This window comes from Mus musculus, chromosome X, assembly GCF_000001635.26.
Source record: "Mus musculus strain C57BL/6J chromosome X, GRCm38.p6 C57BL/6J".
In the NCBI taxonomy this organism is placed as follows: domain Eukaryota; kingdom Metazoa; phylum Chordata; class Mammalia; order Rodentia; family Muridae; genus Mus; species Mus musculus.
This window is the reverse complement of record NC_000086.7, coordinates 166,522,964-166,548,497: the sequence shown is the minus strand read 5'-3', so window position 1 is coordinate 166,548,497 and position 25,534 is coordinate 166,522,964. Positions and strand designations below refer to the sequence as shown.

The following is a 25,534-nucleotide window of genomic DNA, read 5'->3' as shown; positions in this document are numbered from 1 at the left end:
GGAAAAAAATTGATATTATGTTTCTAGCATTTAGGTAACTCTGGTGAGAATATTTATGAAACCAGATCCATAGTGAAGGACACAAATAAATATAACAGTATCATGGAGGCAAATATCTTGAGATTACTTATGTGAAGGTTGTTTGTTAATGTAGTGAGTTTTATTTATTTGATATGTCTAGTTCTATCTCCAACTACACCTATGAATGGAAGCAATAAAGAGGTATTTATATTTGCTACAAGATTAAGAAGATCTCAGTGGCCTGTTCTTGACATCTTTCATTGGATTGGCTTTACAAAAATGTAGGAAGGAGACTGGAGAGGTGGCTCAGTACTTACAATCACAAGGACCTACATTTGCATCCAAGCACACAAGTAACAAGCAAAGACTCTTAGAGGACACCTGAACCCCAGGTCTAGAGAAGAGGAACAGGAGGATCCCTGGGGTATGCTGGCTTCCAGCGTACCTAAGAACACAGGAACCCCTACGAGAGATTTTGCCTTAAAAAGAATAGGCAAAGAGTCATAGAAGAAGATACTCTTCTTGCCTGTGCTGTAGACATAGGCACACACATCAATTTTTTAAAGGAAGATTATATGAAGGGGAGCATGTTCTTTCCTTTCTGCTTTCAGCCCTTTCGTAGTTCAAGTGTCAAATAACATCACTGTGCTAATACTATTAGTCAGCTATTAGTCTCATCTTAAAACATTTTCATCTCTTAGTGAAGGAATTGCAGGCCTCAAAGAGCTTGTGAGGTCAGATATACATACCCATTGCCCTTGATAGACTGTCCTACAGTGAAGAGAAATCTGGGCTGCCTCTAACTCTCTATTCGTTGGCATAACTTAGGTGGCAAAGGTATGGCATGACATGGAAAGCTAACTGTTGGAGAAAATATCATCCTTTCAATCCTGTACTTAGGGCTTCTTAGGACATGTCTTATATCATCATGTTGGGACAAAACCCCATTGCTGGTTTTTGAACCATATTGGGAGACCTTCACAGCTATTCCCTCAAATCTTAGATATGAACACTACCTTAACTAGGCACACAAAATTCATGTTCGGCATAAGCTTAGAGCCCACCCTGTCCTGTCAATCCAGCCAGCTGGGCAATCAAATGACAGCAGTGCAATGTTGCCCAGATCCCTGCCACTATAAGGACGTTCCCCTCCACAACAGATTGGGAATGCACACAGCTTCCCAAGAAAGCAAATCTCTGATGTCCTAACAGCGGTTAATACTAGCATCAGAGCGTCTTTTGTGACTGAATTCAAAACAATACACTGGTTTGTGTGCTTAAAGCTACAAAAGCATAGACAGGGCATAGGCTGGAGAGTAGAGTGCTTGAAGCTCCCACCTGAGTGGAACCTGGCCAATTTTCCACCTCTAAATCCAGCAGACGAGCTCAAACCAGCCTGACCCTTTCCCCTGACAGGTTCTGAACAAAATGCCCGTGCCTATGAATTCAGACAATAGCAGCGATTCCTGGCTGATCCTGTCTTTTGTTTGTGAGGAGTTTCAAGCCAAAATTAGAATTTATTTTCTGATATTTTCCTTATTTTCAGATTACATGGATGAAATTCAAACCAATCCAAAATTTAGCATTTATTTTCTGGTATTGTTATTTAGTTCCCAATTATGTGGATGTAAGGGAAATGGAGAAACTCCAAACACCATAGCTGATTTCAATCACATTAATAATGAGCAAGCAGTGAAGTTGCACTGGGGGAGGTGAGCTGCAGGCACCCTCCCTACATACCAGGCAGGCGCCAGGCAAAGCCAGGGCTCTTGGCCAAAGGGCCTCAGGTTTTGAACACCTCTCTGCTCTCAGGCAGCACTTAGTTTGCTGAAGTGTTGAGTGGTTGGCCTTGAAGTTGCTCAGGTGAAAAGGCTACTCCTTCAGCAAGCCCTTTTATCATAAAGTTGTTCACTGGAATGTTCCCCCTTTTCAGATATAAATGAGTGTGCTCTGAATACCCATCCGTGCAGCCCCCATGCCAATTGCCTCAATACCCGAGGATCCTTCAAGTGCAAATGCAAGCAGGGATATAGGGGCAATGGCCTGCAGTGTTCTGGTAAGTTGCATTTGGTCATGACAGTTTTGCTATCTGCTCCCCTCAAAGCACTCCTTGCAGATAGTGTTCTTGTGTGTGTGTGTGTGTGTGTGTGTGTGTGTGTGTGTGTGTGTGTGCCTCAGCCTTGTATCTTTTCCTAGTTGTGTTTGTATTTCTGGTACTTACAAAAGTCATAGGCAGGCACAAAACTGAAAGATCTCAGGCTAGGATACTAATTGAATCAGTAGAATGCCTAACATATTTAAATCCTGGACCCCTGTACCAAATAAACTAGGTATGGTAATCCCAGTACTTGTAAGAGATGGAAACAAGAGGTTTAAACATTCAAGGTTATCCTCCAATACATAGTGACTTTGAGCCCAGCCTGTGATATATGAGACCCTGTCTCAAAAACAAGCAAAAACCCTAGGGTAGGGGGACAAACAAACAAGGGCACAGTTCTTATTTTTCTGGTCATAACACTTTCATCAGGACTTTTTCCAGAACAGCAACCAAGATATGGTAGGATGTGCTAGATATCACTTCTTGTCATCCTAAAGTTCACATTCTCTCTCTCTCTCTCTCTCTCTCTCTCTCTCTCTCTCTCTGTGTGTGTGTGTGTGTGTGTGTGTGTGTGTGTGTGTGTGTGTGTGTGTGTGTGTGTTAGACTCTTTAATCTTTAATGGCAGTGATTTTAAACTATAAATGTATACGCCGTCTGGCTTATAGAACTAGAAAATCTACTACTGTTAACTTAGAACAACAAGAAAAGTGATTTCCCATGAATACCATGTCTGAGGCAATGTTTTCTTACTTGGGGAAAGATCCAAGCTGACAGAGTCTCCACCAGCTTATGATACTTGGTTATTAATCCAAGTCTTTGTGATTTTTCACACCTTGGAAAGAAACATAGACAATTAGATATCAGCTCATATTACTTCAGTTTGGGAGTGGCAGATTTCAAGGACCAAAATAATAATGATGGTGGTAGTGGTAGTAATGGTGATGGTGGGTGGTAGTGGTATAAATGAACACTCAAAAACCTAGAAAGTTCTAGAATTCCTGCCAGGTCAAGTTATCTATGCTTACAGTGCAGGCCACCCCCTGGTAAACAGAGTTCTATAGTATTTAAAGTCAAGCAGTCGACATGGTGAACTGTACCTGTGCTCCCAACACTTAGAGAGTTAGGAGGATAAGAACTTCAAGGTCATCTTTGGCTGCATAGTAAGTTCAGCATGGGTTATATGAGATACTGTCTCATGTCTCAAAAGACCAAGAATAGTAGTAATGATGATAAAGATAGCTACGTTTATCCTTCCTTTATTTAACCCTGGTTCATTGTGACTAGACTTGCCTTTGTTGTGTTGTGTCCTGTTTTTGGTTGGTTGGTTGGTTTTTATTTTCTTATTATTATTACTTTATGTGGGGGAGAATGTTGTGGGTACTCATGATATGGAATTGTGCATACCACAGTGTGCATGTAGAGGTCAGAGGAAACTTTTTCGAGCCAGTCACCAGGGTTATGCAGCAAGCACCTCTAATGAACTGAGCAATCTCCCGGCCCTGTTTGTTTGTTGTTTGAAGCAACAACTTGAAACGTATTCCTGGCTGCCTGGTACTCACTCCATAGCCCAGGATAACCTTGAGCTGACTACTATCCTGTCTCAGCTTTCTGAGCACTGAGATCATGGGGATGTGCTGCCCTGCCTGCTCTAGAATTGTTTACTGCCCTGTCTCAAGTAATCTCTATGCCCTTCGGCACAGGTCTCATAAGTATGACTGTAAATCATAAGCTGACTTGCCTCACATCCTATGACCTCATTCAGCTAAGTCTCCCGATGACACAGACAGCTTTTACAAAACTAAACACTATGCACCATGATAGCCACTCAACCGCACACACATAAAAGGTTCGCAGTATCCAAGTGGGCTGTTCGTGAGTCTAGAAGTCAGATTCCATAAAGCACTGCCAAACGAACTGGCAACATTTATTTTGAAGAAAAATAATGATGAGAAGCATAAACTGTGCCTGGAACATTTTTTTAAAAGAAATGTGAAACAAAAATGGCCCCTCTAAAGAAGACTAACACCAGTGGGTAGAACTTATAGTCTTCTGCAAAGCTAACTAGATAGTTTCGTGGAGCAGGGACTCTTCTAGAGAAGTAATGACATAGGCAAGGATCAGTGTCCGAGGGCATTTGAGATACCCAGGTTCTGGGTCCCAGAACAAAGTATTAGATACCGTGCAGGTAGGGAAATGACTTACTGGGTAAAGTACTTTCCTTATAATCATAAAGATTTGCCTGTAGATCCCCAACATCCATGAAAAAATCGGGAAGGCATGCTTGGTTGTCTGCCTACAATCCCAGTGCTTGGGAAGTGGCGACAGATCCCTAGATCAAGCTGGCTAGCCAGACAAGCTGAATTGGTGAGCTCTAGGTTCCAGTGAGATACTCTGCCCCAATAATTGGATAGCAATTGAAGATATTGACCTCTAGCCTCCATGTGTACCCATACCTGTACTTCCACACATAAAAACATGAATGCACACATTCACAGACACTTCATGCACACACTCATAAAAAAAATAAAATAAAAAGAATTGAATCCCAAACAGAGCTCATGATAGTCCTGTGGTAGACACTTGTAATAGGTCATCAGTTCGGAGTACCTAAGAGTCCCCCAATTCCAGGAGCATGCCATGCAGATTCCTAGGTCCTAGCTAATACAGATACAGGGCAGTAGACTCTCCATGCCTTGTGACCTTAGGGTATTGTCTACAGTGCTGCCCAGACCCTTCAGGTGCAGCTAGAGATGGGAAATTAGCGCCTCTAGGAAACACCCTCAGCCAATGGAGGTCTTGGAGTCTATAAATAAACACCTTTCCTTCCCCTTCATAGAGTGGGGCAATCCTGAACAGTAGTGCTACACAGGCTCTCAGATTTCTCCAGTCACACTGAGTTTGTTGCCCATAGTAATGACCTGCCCAATGTGACACCATCTTTTGTCTCCCCTCAACTTTTTTTGACTCACTGTCCCCCTTCCCACATTCTGCCTTCTTGGAATCCTTCCCCAAATCCTTCTTTTGGGATTTGCCCAAGGTAACTCAGACTAAGATGGGCACATCTCTGAGTAGCTCGTCATGGGGTCGAAATGAAGTGACATAAGTCGAAAACTTCATTCCGTTGGTCATACAATAGATGCCCAGTAAAGTCTGCAGTGGTTAGTTTTGTTCTAAGTGTCATCTCAACCCTCTGTTGAGGGCCTGAAAGTGTACTGCAGAATACTATAAACATAAGTTTAAAATGTTGTGCATGAAAAAGAGAAGTCCTCCAAAAATATGTGTTTCTTTAAAAGAGGTGTTTCTCACCTCTACATGACTACTTTCCTCACCTCCAGGGCTAAGAATCAAAGAAATTAGAAATGATAACTGCCTAGAGGGTCCACGGATGTAGTTCAGTTGGTAGAGTATTTGCCTAGCATGCATAAGCTCCTGGGTTCTAAGGACTGGGGAACTAGAAGCAGAATGTTAAGGTGAAGGCTGCATGGCTATCCTCAGCTACATGGTGGGTTTGAGACCACCCTGGACTCCAAGCAGTTCTGTCTGACAGAGAGAGGGAAAGGGAGAGAGGGGAGAGAGGAGAGGGGGGAGAGGGAGGAGGAAGGGGAGAGGGAGAGGGAGAGGAAGAGGGAGAGAGAACGCAGAATGCAGAATGCTTAATTGGAAAAAAACCATTGGGCTGGAGAGATGACTCAGTGGTTAAGAGCACTGACTGCTCTTCTTGGAGGCCCTGAGTTCAAATCCCAGCAAACACATGGTGGCTCACAACCATATGTAATGGGGATCCGATGCCCTCTTCTGGTGTGTCTGAAGACAGCAACAATGTACTCACATGAAATTAATTAATTAATTAATTTTTTATAAAAACAGACAAAATTTAGAAAAAAAAAAAGAAAAAAACATTGTTTGCAGCCCATTTTCTATATTATTGCAGCCCAGTGTTTTAAAATTATAAGTCTCACATCAAAACAAACATATCTTGTGTTAAAGAAACTTTTGTGGTTTGTTGTTGTTGTTGTTGTTCTTTTGGGTTTTGTTTTGTTTTGTCTTTTGGGGTTTTTGTTTGTTTCTTTCTTTCTTTTTGTTTTTTGTTTGTTTGTTTGTTTGTTTGTTTGTTTTTTCATCTAGGAGCAAAGCTTCTAGAATAAGATTACCTTAACTTGATTCCCCAGCTCCTTGGCTAAGTATTTGTGGACTGAGAACAAGTATTGATTTTCCAATGCCTCCGTTTCCACATGTGCAAAAATTGGTATCACAGCACCTGTCCCTTAGTATCGTTTACTATAGAATAAAAGAATCCTGACAGAATAAACAGATGTCCACAGACAGGGCTTACTATCAGCCCAGAATATACTAAAATCATGTTTATTTTTCAAGTTGGTTTTGGAGGGGTTTAGTTTATTTCATTTTGTAGTTTGGGGGCAGGATCCCATGAATCCCCAGTTGTCCTTGAACCTCCCGTGTAGCTGATGATCATGTTGAACTTCTGACGTTCCTGCTTCTTACCTCCTGATGCCTTATATTCCAGGCATGTGCCACAATTTACTCAGTGCTGGGGATCAAAGACAAGGCTCTGTGCATGCTAGGCAAGCACACCACCAAGTGAGCTACATGCTCAACCCTGGCTCTAAAGACTAGTACTTTTAATATTTAAATTTATGCTTATTACTTGTGTGTGGATAATATGTGGGGGGGGGGGGGGCTGTGCACATGCCCTGGTGCAAGTGTGGCAGTCAGAGAACACTTTGTAGGGTCAGTTCTCTCCACTTGCACTTTTGTGGGTTCTGGGGCTCAAAGTCAGGTTGCCGAGCTCGTGATATGTTTTGTAAATCACTTATGGGCTCAAGAGACAACTCAGTGGGTAAAGTGCTTGCCATACAAGCATAAGGCTCTGAGTTCAAATCCCCAGAACTCTCACTACATCTGCAAATGGTAGCAATATCAGTACTATAGTGAATAGGAAACGGGGTCAAGAGGATCCCCAGAAACTCTCAGGCCAGCTAGCTTTGCATATGCAGTGGCAAACAGGAGACCCTGTGTCAAACAGGGTGGAAGGAAAGGACCAATGCCTGAGAGTCTACTCCAACCTCCACACACATTGTGGTATGCTTGTGCCAACACTCATCTGTGAACATGCATGTACACCACACATACACACACACACACAGAGAGAGAGAGAGAGAGAGAGAGAGAGAGGTTTTTAAAAACCAAACAATTTTTAAAAGTAGTAACTTATTTTTTTAACATCAGTTTGATTTCCTCATAAAATAGCAACATATATCCTTGAATCATAGCTCTCAAGGAATGTGAGTCAGTCTAGAGAAAGGTAACTGCTAAACCTTAAAGCAGGAGTAAGTCCATTACAGAAATGGTAGAAAATAGAAGGTATTCCTGTGCATGCCTTTCAAATCCTTACTCTGCTACTAACTAGCTAAGTGACCTTAAGCAAATTTTTTTAAAGATTTATTTATTTATTATATGTAAGTACACTGTAGCTGTCTTCAGACGCACCAGAAGAGGGCATCAGATCTCATTACGGATGGTTGTGAGCCACCATGTGGTTGCTGGGATTTGAACTCAGTACCTTCGGAGGAGCAGTCAGTGCTCTTAACCACTGAGCCATCTCGCCAGCCCCAGCAAATTCTTTTACACTAGCATTTCCTTACTACCAAAATCTAATTTTGGCCTTCCCTTGGCTCTCTGGTCCTTATAATCTCCATTGAAAGTATTCAGGTGGGCTGGAGTCAGAGCTTAAGAGCACTGACTGCTCTCCCAGAGGTCCAGAGTTCAAATCCCAGCAATCACATGGTGGGTCAAAACCATCTGCATTGAGTCTGGATGCCCTCTTCTAGTGTGTCTAAAGACAGCTACAGTGTACTTAGGTGTAATAAATAAATAAATCTTTTTTAAAAAGTATTCAGATAAGACACACAGAGTGTAGTACAGAAGACAGCTGGTGTTTATCTCAGAATAACAGGAAGCACTATCAGGGCCTTAAGTAGGGCAGTGACCAAAAGGGTATAGAAAGAGGAAAACGCTCTCATGCAGCCAGAGTGGATAACATGCAAAAGGACCAGTTAGGTTGGCTAGCATGTCAAGGTAAGTGATGTGCTTTCTACAAAAGTCTCTAGGACTACTATGAAAATGCCATAATGAAAGTCCATTATTGTGCATGTTCACCTAAAAAAGAATAATCAAGTCTTTGAAATAGACTGCTTTTCTGAGGTGTGTTTTCCTCCCCAACTGACTGAGAGGCCTGTTTTGAATTAACTTTTTTTTTTTTTTTGGCTTTTTGAGATAAGGTTTCTCTGTGTATCCCTGGCTATCCTGGAACGCTGTAGATGAGACTAGCCTCAAACTCAGTGAACTGCCCGCCGCCTCTGCCTCCCAGAGTGCTCAGACTGAAGGCGCCACCAGCACCCTGCTGAATTAACTCTTGAAAAGGGACCAGAGTGTTTATCTTTGTTCTTTATCAGAAAGCCTGCGGGTAGTTGAGGAGCTGGAATCTTCCTGACCGATTGATTTGGAAAGTCGTGGCTCCACCCGGAACCAGTTAGACGCCATTCTTGTAGCCAGAAATTATGTAACAGAGTAGATCCAGAAGAGTTAAAGGAACAAAAAATAAATTAAAGAAAGATATAAAAGACACACACAAATACAAATTAAAAAGCAGTGCTTTATTAGGAGAGAAATAACACAGGCTTCTGTGAATGGGTCTCAAAAACCCTGCTATGTTCACCTTCCTTCCTTTCATATGGTATTTTAAATCTGAACAAGGGGAGTGACTTTAATATTCTCTCTTTTCACATGATGTTCCAAATTCTAAACACAGGCAGTTCCGATACTCCCCCCCCCATTGCTGTTCTTCACTTGCAACAGTATGTGGCCAGGGACGCAGGAAGTAGAGCCAGAAGTGGCCCAGCCTTGAAGAGGATCCGGCCTGCCTGATAATTTTTAAACTTCTCTTCTTTATTCTTTAACAATTTCATACACTTATCTAATTATTTTGGTCATTTTGACGCACACACCCCATTAGCTTCTCATCCCACTCCGCCGCATCTTTTTCTAAAGTCTTCCTGCTAGTTTCATGTCTTTGTGGTTGTGATTCTGTCTTTTTCTTGGGGGTGGGGAGGACAGTAACCTACTGAGTTTAATCAATTCGAGTTGTTTCCATGATCCTGGGATGGGGGGGGGGGGAAGGTTATCTATTGAAGCTGGGCGGTTTACTAATATCTACACCATTGAGGAAAGTGACTCACCTGCTCCCAGTAACCATCAACTGCCAACAGCTCCTCCGAGAAGGTGGAGCCTCCTAAGCCCTTCCTCCATCCATAATGGAATGTTAAGAGGCTCCATCTTGTGCAGGTTAGCATAGCTACTGTCAGTTCCTATGTGCAATGCGGAGGTCACATCCAGAGGACAGTGCTCCCCAGCACAGTTCCTCATCCTCTGGCACTCATATTTTTCTACCCTGTCTTCGATGACATTCCCTGAGACTTGAAGGGGCTCTTCCTTGGGGCTGATTCTGGAAGCACTGACTTCCTGCACTTGAACACTTCCAAAATGGTCTATTGTTCATAAATGACCTATCGTTCATAAATGACCTCAACTAAATGGGAATTCTCCTGTGTTCCTTTTTGGCTCAGTGATCCCTGAACATTCTGTGAAGGAAATACTCACAGCACCTGGGACCATCAAAGACCGAATCAAGAAGTTACTGGCTCACAAGCGCACCATGAAGAAAAAGGTGAAACTAAAAATGGTCACCCCAAGACCCGCCAGTACACGTGTCCCTAAGGTCAACTTGCCTTACAGCTCTGAGGAGGGTGTTTCCAGGGGCAGAAACTATGATGGAGAACAAAAAAAGAAGGAAGAGGGAAAGAGAGAGAGGCTTGAAGAAGAGAAAGGAGAGAAAACCCTGAGGAACGAGGTGGAACAGGAGCGAACCCTCCGAGGGGATGTATTCTGTAAGTACTACTTTTGTTGTTCTTGCATTTTATAAAAACTGAATGTGATTCCTCATGGCAAATCAACAAACAAGACTAGACACTTCCTGCCTTAAAGGAAATGGGTTAGAGGCCAGAGAGATGGCTCAGTGGTTAAGAGCACTGACTGCTCTTCCAGAGGTCCTGAGTTCAATTCCCAGTCATCACGTGGTGGCTCACAACCATCTGTAATGGGATCCAATGCCCTTTTCTGATGTCGAAAGTTAGCGTTAATGTATTCTCATACACAAAATAAATAAATCTTTAAGAGGAAGAGAAGGAAGGAAGGAAGGAAGGAAGGAAGGAAGGAAGGAAGGAAGGAAGGAAGGAAGGAAGGGGAAGCAAGCTTAGCTCCATTTCTGTATACCATGAGTCTGAACCGTACAGACTTTTTCCTAAGGAAAAATAAACATTTTAATACAACCATGTTTTAAGTCACAAATAAAAAATATTACGCAGTGAATTTAAGGCTGTCACTTAAAGAGCCATGCAGTCCCAAAGCCTTCACCTCTCAGGGAGCTCCTCTCCAGTTCTCAAGGCCAGTGGGAAGCTGTGGCGCTTCCCTGGGGCTTCACATTTTCTTTACCCATTACATTTTTATGAACTTATCCACCACAGAAAAGGAAAAATACTGGGACAGAGTTGAAACTTGGAAAAAATACCATTATAACCTCTTTTGTGACTCATGTGTCCTCTTGCCTGTATCCTGTCCTTCCTCACCACCTGTCCTTTTACCTGTGTTCTGGTTTTTCTCATTACCTATCCTTTATCCTGTACTCTGTCCTTTGTGATCACCTAAGATTACTATCTCTTGCTCTTCCTTCTAAATGCTGTACTATACCCACACTCAGACTGCTGACATACACCCATTAGGGACTAAGATTAGAGTATGAAGAACATGCGGTGAAATGGTTTTAAAATGAGAAAAAGAAAAATGGCTTGGCACGCAGGTCCTCAGAAGTAAGTTGCTTCTGGAAGGTCTAGAGAATATCTTCCCAAGGTATTAAATGGGCTCTACCACTCTGGAGAACCCAAGGGTGAGTAACTCCAAAGCAGCCACACCACCATTAAGTCTCACCTCCGCATGGATAACAACTTTCCCATAGTGCATAGATGGAGTCCCTCTTCAGTTAACCATCCACATCCTATATACTCTATCACCTCCAAAGATCATGAGACATACAGTTAGGGAAGAATTATATACAAATGTCTGTGAGTTACAGGAGGGAGCAGCCAGAAACTCCGGTGAGGGTCCAATGACCCAGCCCACCCGAATCTTCTATGGGGGAACATCAATAGTCACCAGAGGGGTGATTAATGGATTCTTTACAGTATCCCTCTCTCAGTGACTATGAACTGCCACTCAGGGAGTGGTGAGGCCTTATGAGTCCCTCCCACCTCCCTTTATTCTTTATGGAAGGCACTTTTCAAGGACTCACTCTATGAAATGAGAATATTTTGATTGCATGTTGATAATAAGCCCAAAATAGCTAGACCCGGTGATGTACTCCTTTAATTCCACCATGGAGGAGGTAGGGGTAGGCATATCTGTCTACATTTGAGACCACCTTGGTCTGTGTAGCAAGTTCCAGGCCAGTGAGGGCTACATAGTGAACAGAACCCACCATAGGTCTCAGTCCCTCCAAGACAGTTTGTGTGTTAACCCTGAGTCCTCATCCTGAGAACCCCATTTCTTTCTTTCTGGGTGCTCTGCTTTCTATTGTATTCTTGTCTGTGTGACTTAGAGATCATGTTGACAGATACCAGGGGGGAGTTAACCAAGGGATAAGCAGATACAGGCTCCTCCAGGTCAGAAACAGCATAGCAGTCACATAATTGCCCTTACTAATGAAAAATGTTAAGGAGATGGGTTTCCAATACCTGGTGAGAAGGGGTGTGTCCAGACTGTGGATACTGAGCTCGCCTGAGGGAACTTGGAAAATATTATTCTGGGTGAGGAAACTGGGAGGATATGGGAGGAAGATGCTGTTACTCTAACGTGTTCTGCCCTTAGACTCCATGGCAAACCTATGTTCCGACACTAAGTTTATTCCCTTAGTGCATGTGGGGTTTGCTTTTCCTTTTTCCCCCTAACTGATGGAGGTTCTTTATCAGCCCCTAAGGTAAATGAAGCAGAGGATTTGGATCTGGTCTACGTCCAAAGAAAAGAGCTAAATTCCAAACTGAAGCACAAAGGTAATGATATAACATTTAGTAATAATAATAATAATAATAACAGCTCTCATCTCAAAGAGAATAAATGGAGTGATCATGTCCTAGGAAGACAGATTTCAGGTACCTCAAACATCATGTTCCAATGTAGTAGCAGTTCCCTAGAGCTTTATGACAAAGAACAAAGAGGGTCATAAATCAAATCATTTTTTTCAAATGCATTAATGAAAATGCCAGGTTGATAGGTTCCAGCAAAGTGGGGGAAACCTCTGCTATAGCCCCCCCCCCCCGCTTTCTGATGGCATGTTTAACTTTGGGGCTTGTGGAATCTAGGAGTCTGCTAAATGAAATACACCCCAGAAAGATTTACCCAGTAGTCACAAAGATTTCAGGTCAGACATAGAGGTAGGCAACGAATGGCTATTAATAAAATTTAGCTCAAAATAATTTGGCTCTCAATCTGCAACATTCCAACCCCTTCTGCAGTCACTGAAATTCAAGTAGCCTTTGTAGAATGTTCTGTGTAGATTTGGCTCCTTTCTGGAAACTCCCCATTCCGGTAACTATGGCTTTTTTTTTCTAAGCATTTTATAATGTAAAACAGTAGCGAGCTCCTGGGAAGGAGCTAAAATGAGATCACCCTTCAGGAAGACCTTTGTTAGGAGATGATGCTCCAAAGCTGGGAAAGAGATGGTTCAGCTGAGGAGATAAATAGCAAGATGGCCACCAGGAGCCCTAACAGGAAGGAAGAGAGAGCCTTCTCTTTAAACCTGGAGAGCAAATGGGATTCAAAGAGTTAAGCCTTCATACCATGTGATCTAGCTTGGGCTGGCCTACATGCCTGCACGGAGACAGGCACTAGATAGTACTATATAAACTTACCTTGTAGCTATGAGGGGGAGGGACTTCGAGAAGCAGAGCATACTTTCTTATCAACCCCTGGGAGAGAGAGAAAAGCAGCCGGTGAGTCTGTGCTCACCCACTCTCTCCTGTATCATCTTTCGTTTGTTGAAATTACTGCCTCAATCATAAACAGCCAAGAGAAAACTCACTATGTCATGGCACACAGAACCAGTGCTGTGCTCCTTTTCCTGGGGAGACATGAATAAGCAGACATTTATTCACTCTAGATGTGGCACTAATGACAGGCCAAAGCAACCATTCTATGCAAGTTGGTGGAACAATGGGTTTATTTGGCTTACTTTAAGGAAGTATGAGCGAGTGAAAATAACTTTATCCCTGAGAGGTCCCACCTCATCAGTGATAATGTCAAAAAAAACTTATAAAAGCCAGAATGTGCCGGGTTTTTTTGTGCAGGAGTTGTTCTAAAGTCCTTTTCTCTTCTGGACATCCCACCCTCATGTTCCAGCGGCAGCGGGGTTTCTTTTCCTGTAGGTTATCGCTTTACTTTAGGCCATCTCTCTTAATGAAGCCCCTCTCCAAGTTTTGAAAGAAAGCCTCTTTCCCTTTAAGATCTCCATCATATTGCCTCTGATAAGATATTCCATCTCCTTTTAATGCTGTCCGATCTCAAAGCCAAACTCAACCTGTATAAATTGGACAGTCATATAGGTCTCAGTTTGATTTAGAATTCAGGCTCAGTCCTAGCACTCAGTGTCTGTGAAGCCTGGATAAATCACCTAGGAATTTTAGGTTTATTGAAGGTCCAATGATAGATATTTTTGATAATCAAATTAAATGACATGATGTTTGTGGAGGAAAAAAAAACATTTGGCAAATTGAGATGAGTCAAACAAACACACTAACAAAAACCAGCATCTGGCCCAGCAAGATGGCTCAGAAGGTAAAAAGTACCTGCCACCAAGTCTGATGACCTGATTTAGATGCCCAAGAACCACATGGGGGAAGGACCGAGCTGACTTCCACAAACTGTCCAATGCATAGTTAAAATGTAATTTAAAAAAAAATTTAAGGCCGGGCGTGGTGGCGCACACCTTTAGTCCCAGCACTCGGGAGGCAGAGGCAGGCAGATTTCTGAGTTCGAGGCCAGCCTGGTCTACAAAGTGAGTTCGAGGCCAGCCAGAGCTATACAGAGAAACCCTGCCTCAAAAAAAAAAAAAAAAAAAATTAAGGAGCTAGGCCAGGGGTGGCGCACACCTTTAATCTCAGCACTCCGGAGACAGAGGCAAGTAAATCTTGAGTTTGAGTGAGTTTGAGGCCAGTCTAGCCTACAGAGTCAATTCCAGGGTAGCTAAGGCTACACAGAATAACCTTGTCTCCAAAAACAAGCAAGCAAACCAAACCAAACCAAAACAAAGGATGGCCTATCAAGAGAGCGCACAGAATGCTAATCCCAGCATGCTGGGGGCAGTGGCAAGCAGAGCTCTGTAAGTTGGCAACCATTCTGATCTGCGTGGTGATGAGTTTCGGCCAGTTGGGGAGAGAAAGGGGGGCTGCTTATCCTCTTTCTGATCATTGATCCTTTGGCATAAGCAGCTGAATCCCTCAAACCGACATGAGAGACCAGCCTTAGTTTTAAATCAGAAGGCCCCTCGGCCTTTGTCCTCTCACAGTGCAGTCTCACCCTTATCTTACTTCATGAGTCAGCACACTCTTCTGTGGAAAGGGCCAGAGAGCAAACAGGTGAAGCCTTGGGAGCCACCTGGTCTCTGTAGCTCAAGGGTCCCTTTGTCCTTGTAGCTTAAGGGAATAAGATACCATTTAAGTAAGCGGAATGGTATGCTACCATACGAAATAGACAGTAGGCCAAGGTGCTAGCTTGCAGACCTCTGCTATATGTAAAGGTAACCTGAGACACTGGTTCAAGTCCTGCACTGGCTGAGTCCCCACGTATTCCTCTGATACATCTGAACTCCACATCCATTGTGCCATAACAAATAACAACAACAACAAAATGAAACATGTTCAAACCTGTCAGTAGGTCAGCTTATTTGATCCAATATGCCCCTGGCAAATGTCTAACAAAGAGTGTTGATTGGAATCATGAAATGCCCATTGGATTTGCACTAGTGGAGGTGACTAGGTGACAACATGAGGCCAAAGCCATTGAAACTGTGATTTATTATGTACACTCCCAAGAGAAGGGGGACACTCTGAGCAAGGGGAGGACCTAGTGGAAAACTAGGCCAAAGGTCTTTAAGGTTTCTCTAAGAATAAAGGCAAGGGGGACGGGGCAGGAGAGACCACATAAGATTGGATCATTTGAATACTTCCAGAAGGCCTTAAGAAAAGTGGTTCTCAACCTCTCACAGGGTTACATATCAGATATCCTGCATATCAGCTATGTACATTATGATTCATAACAATAGCAAGTTTATCGTTCTAAAGTAGCAACAAAATGATTTTATGGTTGGCGGAGCCAGGGGTCCTGACAGGAACGTTGAGAGCCACTACCTTAGGGGCACAGGGGCTATCTATAACTATCTGGTTTGGAGATGTTGTAGGGCAGGGGAAATACTGATTTGATGTGTGTGTTGGTCTGCTTTCTCTCACTATTACGGAATACCTGAACCTTGTAGAGAGGGGTGTGACTTAGATGTTCTATGTATGGCTGAGCATCCCACAAACACTTGTTTCTGAGCTTTGTTTTCAGTCTCTGGCTTGAGTTTTGTAAACAGCCTGTTTCATTCCCTGCTTTGCGGAACCATCTTTCTAGCCCCTACGGTTTTATTCTCAAAGATTACAACAGAATTTGTTGAGCATGCCTTTATAGACTCAAAAAATAGGTTATGTGGAGAGATGGCTCAGTGGGTTAAGTGCAAGTGCTGCTCTTGCAGAGGTCCCGGCTTCTGTTCCCATTCACGCAGTAGCTCAGAATCATCTGTAACTCCAGTGCCAGGAGATAATAATGCCCTCTCCTCCATGGGCACCAGGCACACACATGGTGCACAAATGTACCTGCAGGCAAAACATGCATACACATAAAGTTTTAAAGTCTAAAAAAAGAAATAGTGTATCTGGTTTAATCTACACCTGCAAGCTTGCCAATTAATATGATCTATATTCTACTCGCCTAAACCCATGACATTGCCTTCCAGAGTTGCAAATTAGCTACTGTTGTAATGTTCTTAATGGTGCTGATCTTTCTTTCTTTCTTTCTTTCTTTCTTTCTTTCTTTCTTTCTTTCTTTCTTTCTTCGTTTCTTTCTTTCTTTTTTTTTTTTATGCAGACTTAAACATCTCAGTTGACTGCAGCTTTGATCTTGGGGTCTGTGATTGGAAACAGGATAGAGAAGATGATTTTGACTGGCATCCTGCTGATCGAGACAATGGTATTTAAATTTCACTACAGCTTGTTCCGGGAGTAGAGAAGGCTGTTACTACTTACTAGATGCTAATGCCTGTTCCTGCTTAGGTCATGGTTGTTTACCATCTTTGGGAACCTTCGACCTTCGGGTGGCCTCTGATGGATGAGTAACTTGGTATAGCGTCGACTTCCTCCTCATCCTTCTCTTTCCCACATGACCCAGGAAATGTGTCCCAGTGTGCCTCTTTTATATGTACCCTCTTCTTTCTGAGAGAGGGAGATGGGAAGGAGAGGAAGGTGGGGGGATGAGGGGGTCTCTGAGACCTCCCTTTGTGCCAGCTTGCCAGCCACAGTCCTCTGTAGTTTTCATTTTACTTTTTTGATAGAAAATAAATCTTTTAAAGGTAATAAGACCTCTATCTACACTGGAGCTATAGTAGAGTTATCTCTCCGATGAGGATCAAAATCACTATGAGTGTAAAGGTAATGATCTAAACACAAGACTTTCTCATCCTTTCTATTATCCAAGGAATTCATTCTGACCACCTGGCCTTGGATTGTTCTCAACATTAGTTCTGAGCCATAAACTTCCTGGCTTTTGTGGTGTCTGTTTCAACTTTGTTGATGGGCCCTGGGTCCCCCTTGCGTGGAGTACTTGGCTTGCAGACACTGGAACACATATTGAATCCTGATCTCATGAAGACCAGCTACGTAACTGCAACAACTGCTATACATCTCCAGACGCCATGTCCTCACCAGTAGAATTGTATTTCCTTTGGGATATACAGGCTCAGCCTTGAATTAAAACATATTCCTTAGAATAAATTCCTTCCCAAGTTATTTCCTTGCAAGCCTGCACCAGCAGTCAGGAAGCTTTGATCTCTACCAAGAACCCCTGTTAGAGCTAGCAATTGGGGTAAAAAGAAAATATCCCACACATTAGTCATTCTAGTGAGCCCATCACTAAAGATTCAAGGGCAGTGGACAAGTTTAACAAGATGGAATGCATCTTTGGAGAAACTGTCTTGAAAATGAACACAAGATTCTCCTTTTTATTTTTTCATCATGGGATTGTAGATATTGGTGCTACCAGAGCTATAGTGCTTGGGGACCCCCAGATTGATGACAGCTCACCTGGTCAGCATTGTCTTACATTGACTCTCCCACCAATGAGAAGTCTTCTGTTTGCAAACACTCGATTTGCAAATAACCCCTATGTTCTCAGTTTCTGGGGTACTCACATCATAACTTCTCCCTTCCAACAGCTCCACCAGGCCTCTGCATAGTCTTGACTTCCCCTACAAAGCTAAATGTACATGAGAAAGATCGGATACATTACTATTGTTGGAGGGATGAACCCTCAAGGAAAGCTGAAAGCAGGCTTTAGCTGGGATTGAAGAGCTCACAGAAGAGAGGTTTACTGGATAAAGTACAGGATGCCTTTATTTGAGATAAATAGACTTCTTAGTATGAATTAAACATGTTTATTTCACATTCAAACTTCACCAGGCATCCTGGAGCTTTGCTTAATGAATGCTCTTGCTCATCCTCCTCTTTCTTTTTTATTCAGTCCTGGGCCCTAGCCCAAGGAATGGTGCTGCCCCCATTCTGAGTAGATTTTCCCACCCAATTGAAACTTAGATAATCCCACAGACATTCTCTTACAGCTGGCCCAGAGGCTTGTCTCATAGGTGATTCTAAACTGACAATCAATATTAACCATCACAGGTTATAAATTTTGGTGATGCTGTTACAGAAATAGTATGTCATCCCACTGAGAAATAAATCATTGCACTTAGAGATTAATAAGGGATAAAGCTCTTTAATAATAGCCCATATCTGACTCTGACTAATACCCAAAGAGTAGCTGGCCTTGAATAGAGCATTTTGCTAATTTACATACACCTTAGGCTTAGCATTCCACATGTTCTGTCATCCTTAAATCTCTTTCAGGTCCCAGCCTCAGATTACACTTTAAATAATGTAAACAGAGAAATGGAAACAAGAGAGTGAAAGTCTGGCCACTTAGGAACATGGGAGATTGACACGGCAAAGATACTGCATATTGCCAGAATGTTTTTAAGTATATCAGTATTGTTCCTTTTCAAATGTTTGTTACTGAGGATCATCCTGCCCATCTAGCAGAATTATGCTTTTGCTGGGGAAGAGGACCCACCAGTGTCTGGATCCAGTAAAGACTAAGACAGCCTTAGCCAGGGTCATACAAATGTCTCCAGGAATTGTACCAGAATACTACATGCTATCCCCAGTGTTTTCCTCCCAGCTTCTATGGGAATACTTTCTGGTCAACTTCTTCAGACCATGCTGTGTAAGAGTTGTTTTAGTTAGGGATGGAGAAATATCTCAGTAGTTAAGAGCAATGGCTGTTCTTCCATAAGACCTGGGTTTGATTTCCAGCACCTACATGACATCTAACAACCATCCATAATTCTAGTTCCAGGTGATCCAATGCCCTCTTCTGGCCCCTAAGGACACCAGGTATGCCAATGTACAAAATATATAAAGATAAAGCATTTGTACATATAAAATAATAATTTTTAAAAGTTTCTTACCAAAGCCACAATGAAAAGAATAGAGATAGCCAAAAGTCCACTTCCCCGGGTTATGAGACACTTAGAAAGTTTGCAAGCATAGAAGGAAATATAACTCTGGTCATCCTACATCAGAACACAAGAACGATGTGTTAACACATGGTGGTTGAGCCTCAAGAAATTATTAGGACAAGATGGGTCAAGGGTCTTTGATGAGACATTTCTGTCTGGATCTACCCAGGTAGATAGATGGCCATCATACCTGTGATGGCCAATATTGATTGTCAACTTACTAGGACCTGGAATCACCTGACATGCCTGTGAAAGATTGTTTAGAGTGGGTTAGCCTCAGGAATGTCAATGCTGTATTGATTATCTAGCTTTCCACTGACACGGGGGAATCCACTCAGAAAATGAGGTCAGCACCATTCCTTGGGCTGGGGTCCAGAACTAGAAAAAAAGGAGAGAGGGAGCTGAGCTTGAGCATTCATCATTGCTCCTTGATAATGAATGCAATGCAATTGGCAGCCTCAAGCTCCTGCTGCTGTCACGTCTTTCTAGGTAGGATTATGGGTCCCATGTCCGCTCTGCCACAGGGTTTGGCTGCTCAGCGAGATGGGACTCAGGAAGTTGACTTCAATTATTCCATGTTGTCACTGGGTGGCTGTGGGCTGTAGGAACGTGCAGTCTGAGGCACCAGACAGCCCGAGCTGGTTCAGGGGTCCCTGGGCCTGTGAGGAGGCTGGGGCCATCTGGTTCTCAGGATCTCAGACACCCAGGCACACCTGGATGCCAAGGAAGGGCTGAGAATGGAGTGGGGGCCCCCCCGCATGCTGGATCTAGCCTGGGGTCAAAAGGAAAAAGAGGGGAGTTCTTGCTGATCTCTTGGGGGAGAGTCCTCTGCTTGAGCTTGGGCTTGACTTGGTGGCAGGGATGACTGGGAGCTCAGAGAGGCCTTCTCTGGGAGATTAGACAGCGGCTCTCTAGGTGAAGGCCTTCTCCATGGCTCCCCACAGCGCAACCCAATGAAAAGAGGCAGTCCATGGCTTTAAGACATTTATTGTCATGGCAGAAAGTGGATGAGTGAAGCCATATCCCACTTTCTCAGGGTGGGTCTGAGGTTAAATACCTTTTGCAGGGAGGAGTGTCTGGAAAGGAATGTTTATTGTCTAAGCCTCCAGGCCTTTAGGTACCTCATTAAAATGGAGATCTGTCTTGAACCTACATAACCACAGGTCATGTCTTCTACATGTGCAGGGGCTTAGGGTGTTGCCCTTACGTGACTGATGGCCACAAATCTATGGGGGGCTGCAACTAGTGACAGGGGCCTGGTGCCTGGGAATCAGGCGAAACACCTTTAGAATTACCAGGGTTTCTAGCCTTAGCTCAACCAGGAATCAGGCTGCCTTTCCTGTGCCCACATTCCTCCACCACCATGGGCTCTACATATCCTTGAACCTGTGAGCCACACTAAATCCTCCCTTAAGTTGCTTTTACTAGGATGTTTTGTCTCAACAACAGCACAAGCCAATCATATCCTACATATCATTGGTACTGTAGAAAATGCATCCTAAGAGTCAACTAATCACGGTGGAAGTGTTCTAGAACTCATTAACTGAAAATCACCTTCAGTGCGTAGTCACTATACTTATGGATCTGGAAAATTCCTCAGCTTTCTGACCCTTAGATCTCTTCTCTATATAGGAAAAAAGTTCAAGTCTCAATCTACACTGTTCACGTTTGTGTAACTGATCTATTGAAATGTAAAAGACCTCCGCACTTCTATGGGAGACTGTTGTTCATTTTTTTAGCTAGTCTATGTATGCTAGTCAGACCCTTTATCACAGCCTTTTATTCTCTTAAAGATGTTGGTTACTATATGGCAGTCCCTGCACTGGCAGGGCACAAGAAGAATATTGGCCGATTGAAACTTCTCCTTCCCAACTTGACACCCCAAAGCAACTTCTGTTTGCTCTTTGATTACCGGCTGGCTGGGGACAAAGTAGGAAAACTTCGAGTGTTCGTGAAAAATAGCAACAATGCCCTGGCATGGGAAGAGACTAAAAATGAGGATGGAAGGTGGAGGACAGGAAAAATCCAGTTGTACCAAGGGATCGATACTACCAAAAGTGTAAGTGCGGAAGGAACTTCATATTTACATTTTGCTTTTTAAGTGATTCAACAGACTATTTACTGATGTCTATAGGTCTTAGGAGTACAAAGATAGCAAGAGTTGTCTAATCAGCATGACTAATGAGGGTATTTGTCTGGTTCTACAGAAGTGGCCTATCGGTGTGTCTGGCTCCTCTTACTAACTTTCATGAAAACCAGGTTATGCATTCTTTAATATGTTAAAAAATAAACACTCCAGGAAAAAAGATTTCCCATCTATTCTTTGTGTGGAACTTGCTCAATAAATGGCAGACAGAATATGATTATATTTTAAGGTTGTTTTAACTGAACTGAAGGGGGTGACTGTTATGAGGAATTCTTAGGACCATTCTAGGGTGTGTGTGTGTGTGGTGGGGGTGAACCTTTAGAAGGTCTTGTAGAACTGATAAAAACTGTTACATTTACAGTTGTTTATATACATTAAAACCAACAAGGAGAAAATGGGATATAAGCAGAGACCAGAAAGGACCAGACAGAAGTTTATAGTTTTCCTTGCCTGGGCAGATCTTAATTTTCCTAGCAACCACATAAGGCAAGACTCACAACATATTACACACCAGCAAAGTTTGCCCAGATCTTGGTATTCAAAGGTCTGTGTGTGTGTGTGTGTGTGTGTGTGTGTGTGTGTGTGTGTGTGTGTGTGATATGTGTGTGTGTGTCTGTTTGTTAATGTGAAGGCCATGGTTAGGGGCTGAGCCACCTCAGCTATTGTTACTCAGACCTATCCACTTTATTTCCCTAGACAGGCCTTAAACTTGCCAAGTATGGCAGACAAGCTGACAAGCAAGTCTAAGGGATCCACCTTCCTCTGTTTCCTCAGCACTGGAATTACAAGTGCATATCGCTATGCAGAGCTTTTTGACATGTATTCTGGGGATTAAACTCAGGTCCATCTGTTTACAAAGCGAGCACTTTATCACTGAGCTATCTCTCCAAGCCCTCAAAGCTATCCCTATGGGTCTATCTGCCCACATCATTGCCAGCATGGCTGACCTTAGTTATTTGGTCTCCAGCATTCCCAAAGGCTATACTGATATCATGCAACCCAAGGCCCCTATCGTAAATAACATTCTGAACATAGACCATCTGACTTGGCTAAAGGTTACAGGAATATGAAAACACTCTGGACTAAGTAGTTTCAAGGGCTTGGAGGCTGACTCTTAGTAAGCAGTCAAGGGCAAAGCCTTCTTTCAAATGTTGAGCTTTCGGACAACTCAGACCTACTGAGTTAATCTTTTACTGTAGAAATGAGTTTGATAAAGGAAAAGGAAACTCTTTTAAGAGGAAGTTGGTTAATGAATTTGATAAAGAACAAATAGAATAAAATGATGTAGAGTTTGCTGAGTTTGGAGCACCTTGACAAGAGCTGTTTCCTGAAAGAGAAGGGCCAGTAATCACATAATAGAAGAACAAAGAGGGGGCCTGGGTTGCTCAGTTGGTAGAGGAATTGGCTCACATGCACAAAACCCTGGGCTCAGTCCCAGCACTGCATAAACCATGCATGGTGGGGCATGCCAGTAATTATAGTGCTCAGAGATAGACACAGGAGGATAGACAGGGCAAGAGCATCCTTGGATATATAATGGACATCTGTTCTCATATGAACACACACACAGACACACACAGACACACACATCACACACACATACACAGACATACATACACCACACAGAGATACAGACACAGAGACACACACAGACATACACACACACACACATATACACAGACATGCACACACATAGACATGCATACACAGACACACAGAGAGACACAGAAATATACAACACACACACACAGAGACACATACACACACACACATACACACACACACAGGCACAGGCAAACAGACACAGACACACACTCACACACAGAGACTCATACACACAGACACAGACATACACAAAGACACAAATACCACACACACACAGAGACTCATACACAGGGCAAGAGCATCCTTGGATATATAATGGACATCTGTTCTCATATGAACACACACACAGACACACACAGACCCACACAGACCCACACATCACACACACATACACAAACATACATACACCACACAGAGACACACACAGACACACATATACACATACACAGACATGCACACACATAGACATGCATACACAGACACACAGAGAGACACAGAAACATACACCACACACACAGAGAGACACATACACACACACACAGGCACACAGACACACACTCACACACAGAGACTCATACACACAGACACATATACACAGACATACACAAAGACACACATACCACACACACACAGAGACTCATACACACAGACACAGACACACACAGAGATACACATACCACACACACACAGACACACACAGAGAGACACATATACACGCAGACACACACACTCATACACAGACACACACAAAAACACAAATACACCACACACCACCTACACACAGAGAGACTCATACACGCAGACACACACACAGATATACATACTACACACACACAGGCACAGACACACACACACATACACAGAGACTCATACACACACACACACACACCCCACACACATACACAGACACAGACACACACACAGACACATACACCACACACACACATATACAGACACACACAGAGAGACACATATACACACACATATACACAAACACACACACAGAGACACATAAACACACAGAGACACATACCACACACAGAGAAAGACACATACATGCACGCAAATACACAGATGCACATACACACACGTACACACATATTCAGACACACACACACAAGACACATACACACACAGACACACTCATACACAGACACACACACCACTCACACACAGACACACACAGAGAAACTCATACACACACAGACAGAGATATACACACAGACACACACACACACACACACCACACACACATACAGAGACACACATACACAGACACACAGAAACACACACACACGTGTGCGCATGCACTTAAAGAAATAAAATTTAAAAGTAAACAATAAAAGATCTTTCATTGATTTTGCTTCATTTCTTTACATGGCAATTCCAAAAGTTCCCTCTTCAGAATTACAGGACTTTTGAGAATCCTTCAGAGCTTGCTGTGAGCCTATCTTCACTGAACAGAATCCTCACCATGAGAACTTAGCATGTAGGAAACACGTTGGCATACAATCAATATGATTATATGTAATCATATGAAAGGCAATTTCTATACAGTAGAAAGTCAACTTTAGTCCTTGCTAACAGCAGTTCAATAGTTTGCTAACATCATGGCTGGGAAGTAACCTTCTTTTCTCTCTCTGTTCTTAGGTCATTTTTGAAGCAGAGCGTGGCAAAGGCAAAACTGGAGAGATTGCAGTGGATGGAGTCTTGCTGGTGTCAGGCTTGTGTCCCGATGACTTTTTATCTGTAGAAGGTTGACTGTCACTGTCCTCCTTTGTAGCTTCATATGTGGCTTTTAAAATGTCATTTCTCTAGGGTATCTTTTTATATCACAGCCTAGGACTCTTCCATCTTATAATTACAAGCTGACAGTGTACAATGTTCCAACAGAAATATTATCATAACATGCCTTTTTTGTATCAAATGTACTAAGACTTGCCTATATATAGTGCCACTGTGCCTTCTCATTTGTTTCTGAATTTTCCACATTTTATTACAAAATGTAGAAATGCTAGCCCATCTCCCCCTGCCCTATACATTTGCTCTTCCTATATAAGTTGGTGAACTTTCCTATATAACAACATAGAATAACAACAACAGAAAATGATAAGTACAGATAAATGGTTAATTGTTGGGGCTGGGAAAATGGCCCAGTGGTTAAAAGTATTCATTCCTCTCGAGGACCCAGGATCAATTTCCAGCATCCACATGGCAGCTCACAACCATCTGGAACTCCAGTTCCAGAGAATCCAATGCCCTTCTGGCCTTTGTGGAAACTTTCATATGTATGGTATACATGCATACACTACACTACACTACACTACACACACACACACACACACACACACACACACACACACACACATACACACACAGAGTAAATCAATTTCTTAAATTGTTTAACTTTCACGGTACTTCTTGGAAACAATGACATTAAACATAGATTTGTGCCTTTGTGGCTCAGCCTGCTCTTTCATAGTCAAGCTTGCTCATTTAATTTTTTTATAATCATATCCAGTAAACGGCCTTGTGTCATAGTAAGATAAAATGGTATCTTACTGACTCTGTTTACTTATGTGTACAATTCTGGAAAATAAATTTTTTTATTCTATCCACTGTTGAAACACTTTGTCATCTTAAAAATTCTTGAAAATT

General features: G+C 42.7%; 1 protein-coding gene across 1 annotated transcript in view; it reads left to right on the top strand.

The window, feature by feature from the left end:
* The window catches only part of Egfl6 (EGF-like-domain, multiple 6), a 62,710-nt gene extending 37,219 nt beyond the window's left edge, over nucleotides 1–25,491 (top strand). Inside the window, exons 7-12 of the mRNA NM_019397.3 lie at nucleotides 1,955–2,077; nucleotides 9,764–10,084; nucleotides 12,218–12,298; nucleotides 16,425–16,526; nucleotides 20,919–21,184; nucleotides 24,527–25,491. Coding sequence (NP_062270.1) covers nucleotides 1,955–2,077; nucleotides 9,764–10,084; nucleotides 12,218–12,298; nucleotides 16,425–16,526; nucleotides 20,919–21,184; nucleotides 24,527–24,637 — 1,004 coding nt within the window. The 3' untranslated portion in view covers nucleotides 24,638–25,491. The remainder of the gene's footprint in view (nucleotides 1–1,954; nucleotides 2,078–9,763; nucleotides 10,085–12,217; nucleotides 12,299–16,424; nucleotides 16,527–20,918; nucleotides 21,185–24,526) is intronic.
* Nucleotides 25,492–25,534: the final 43 nt, after the last annotated feature.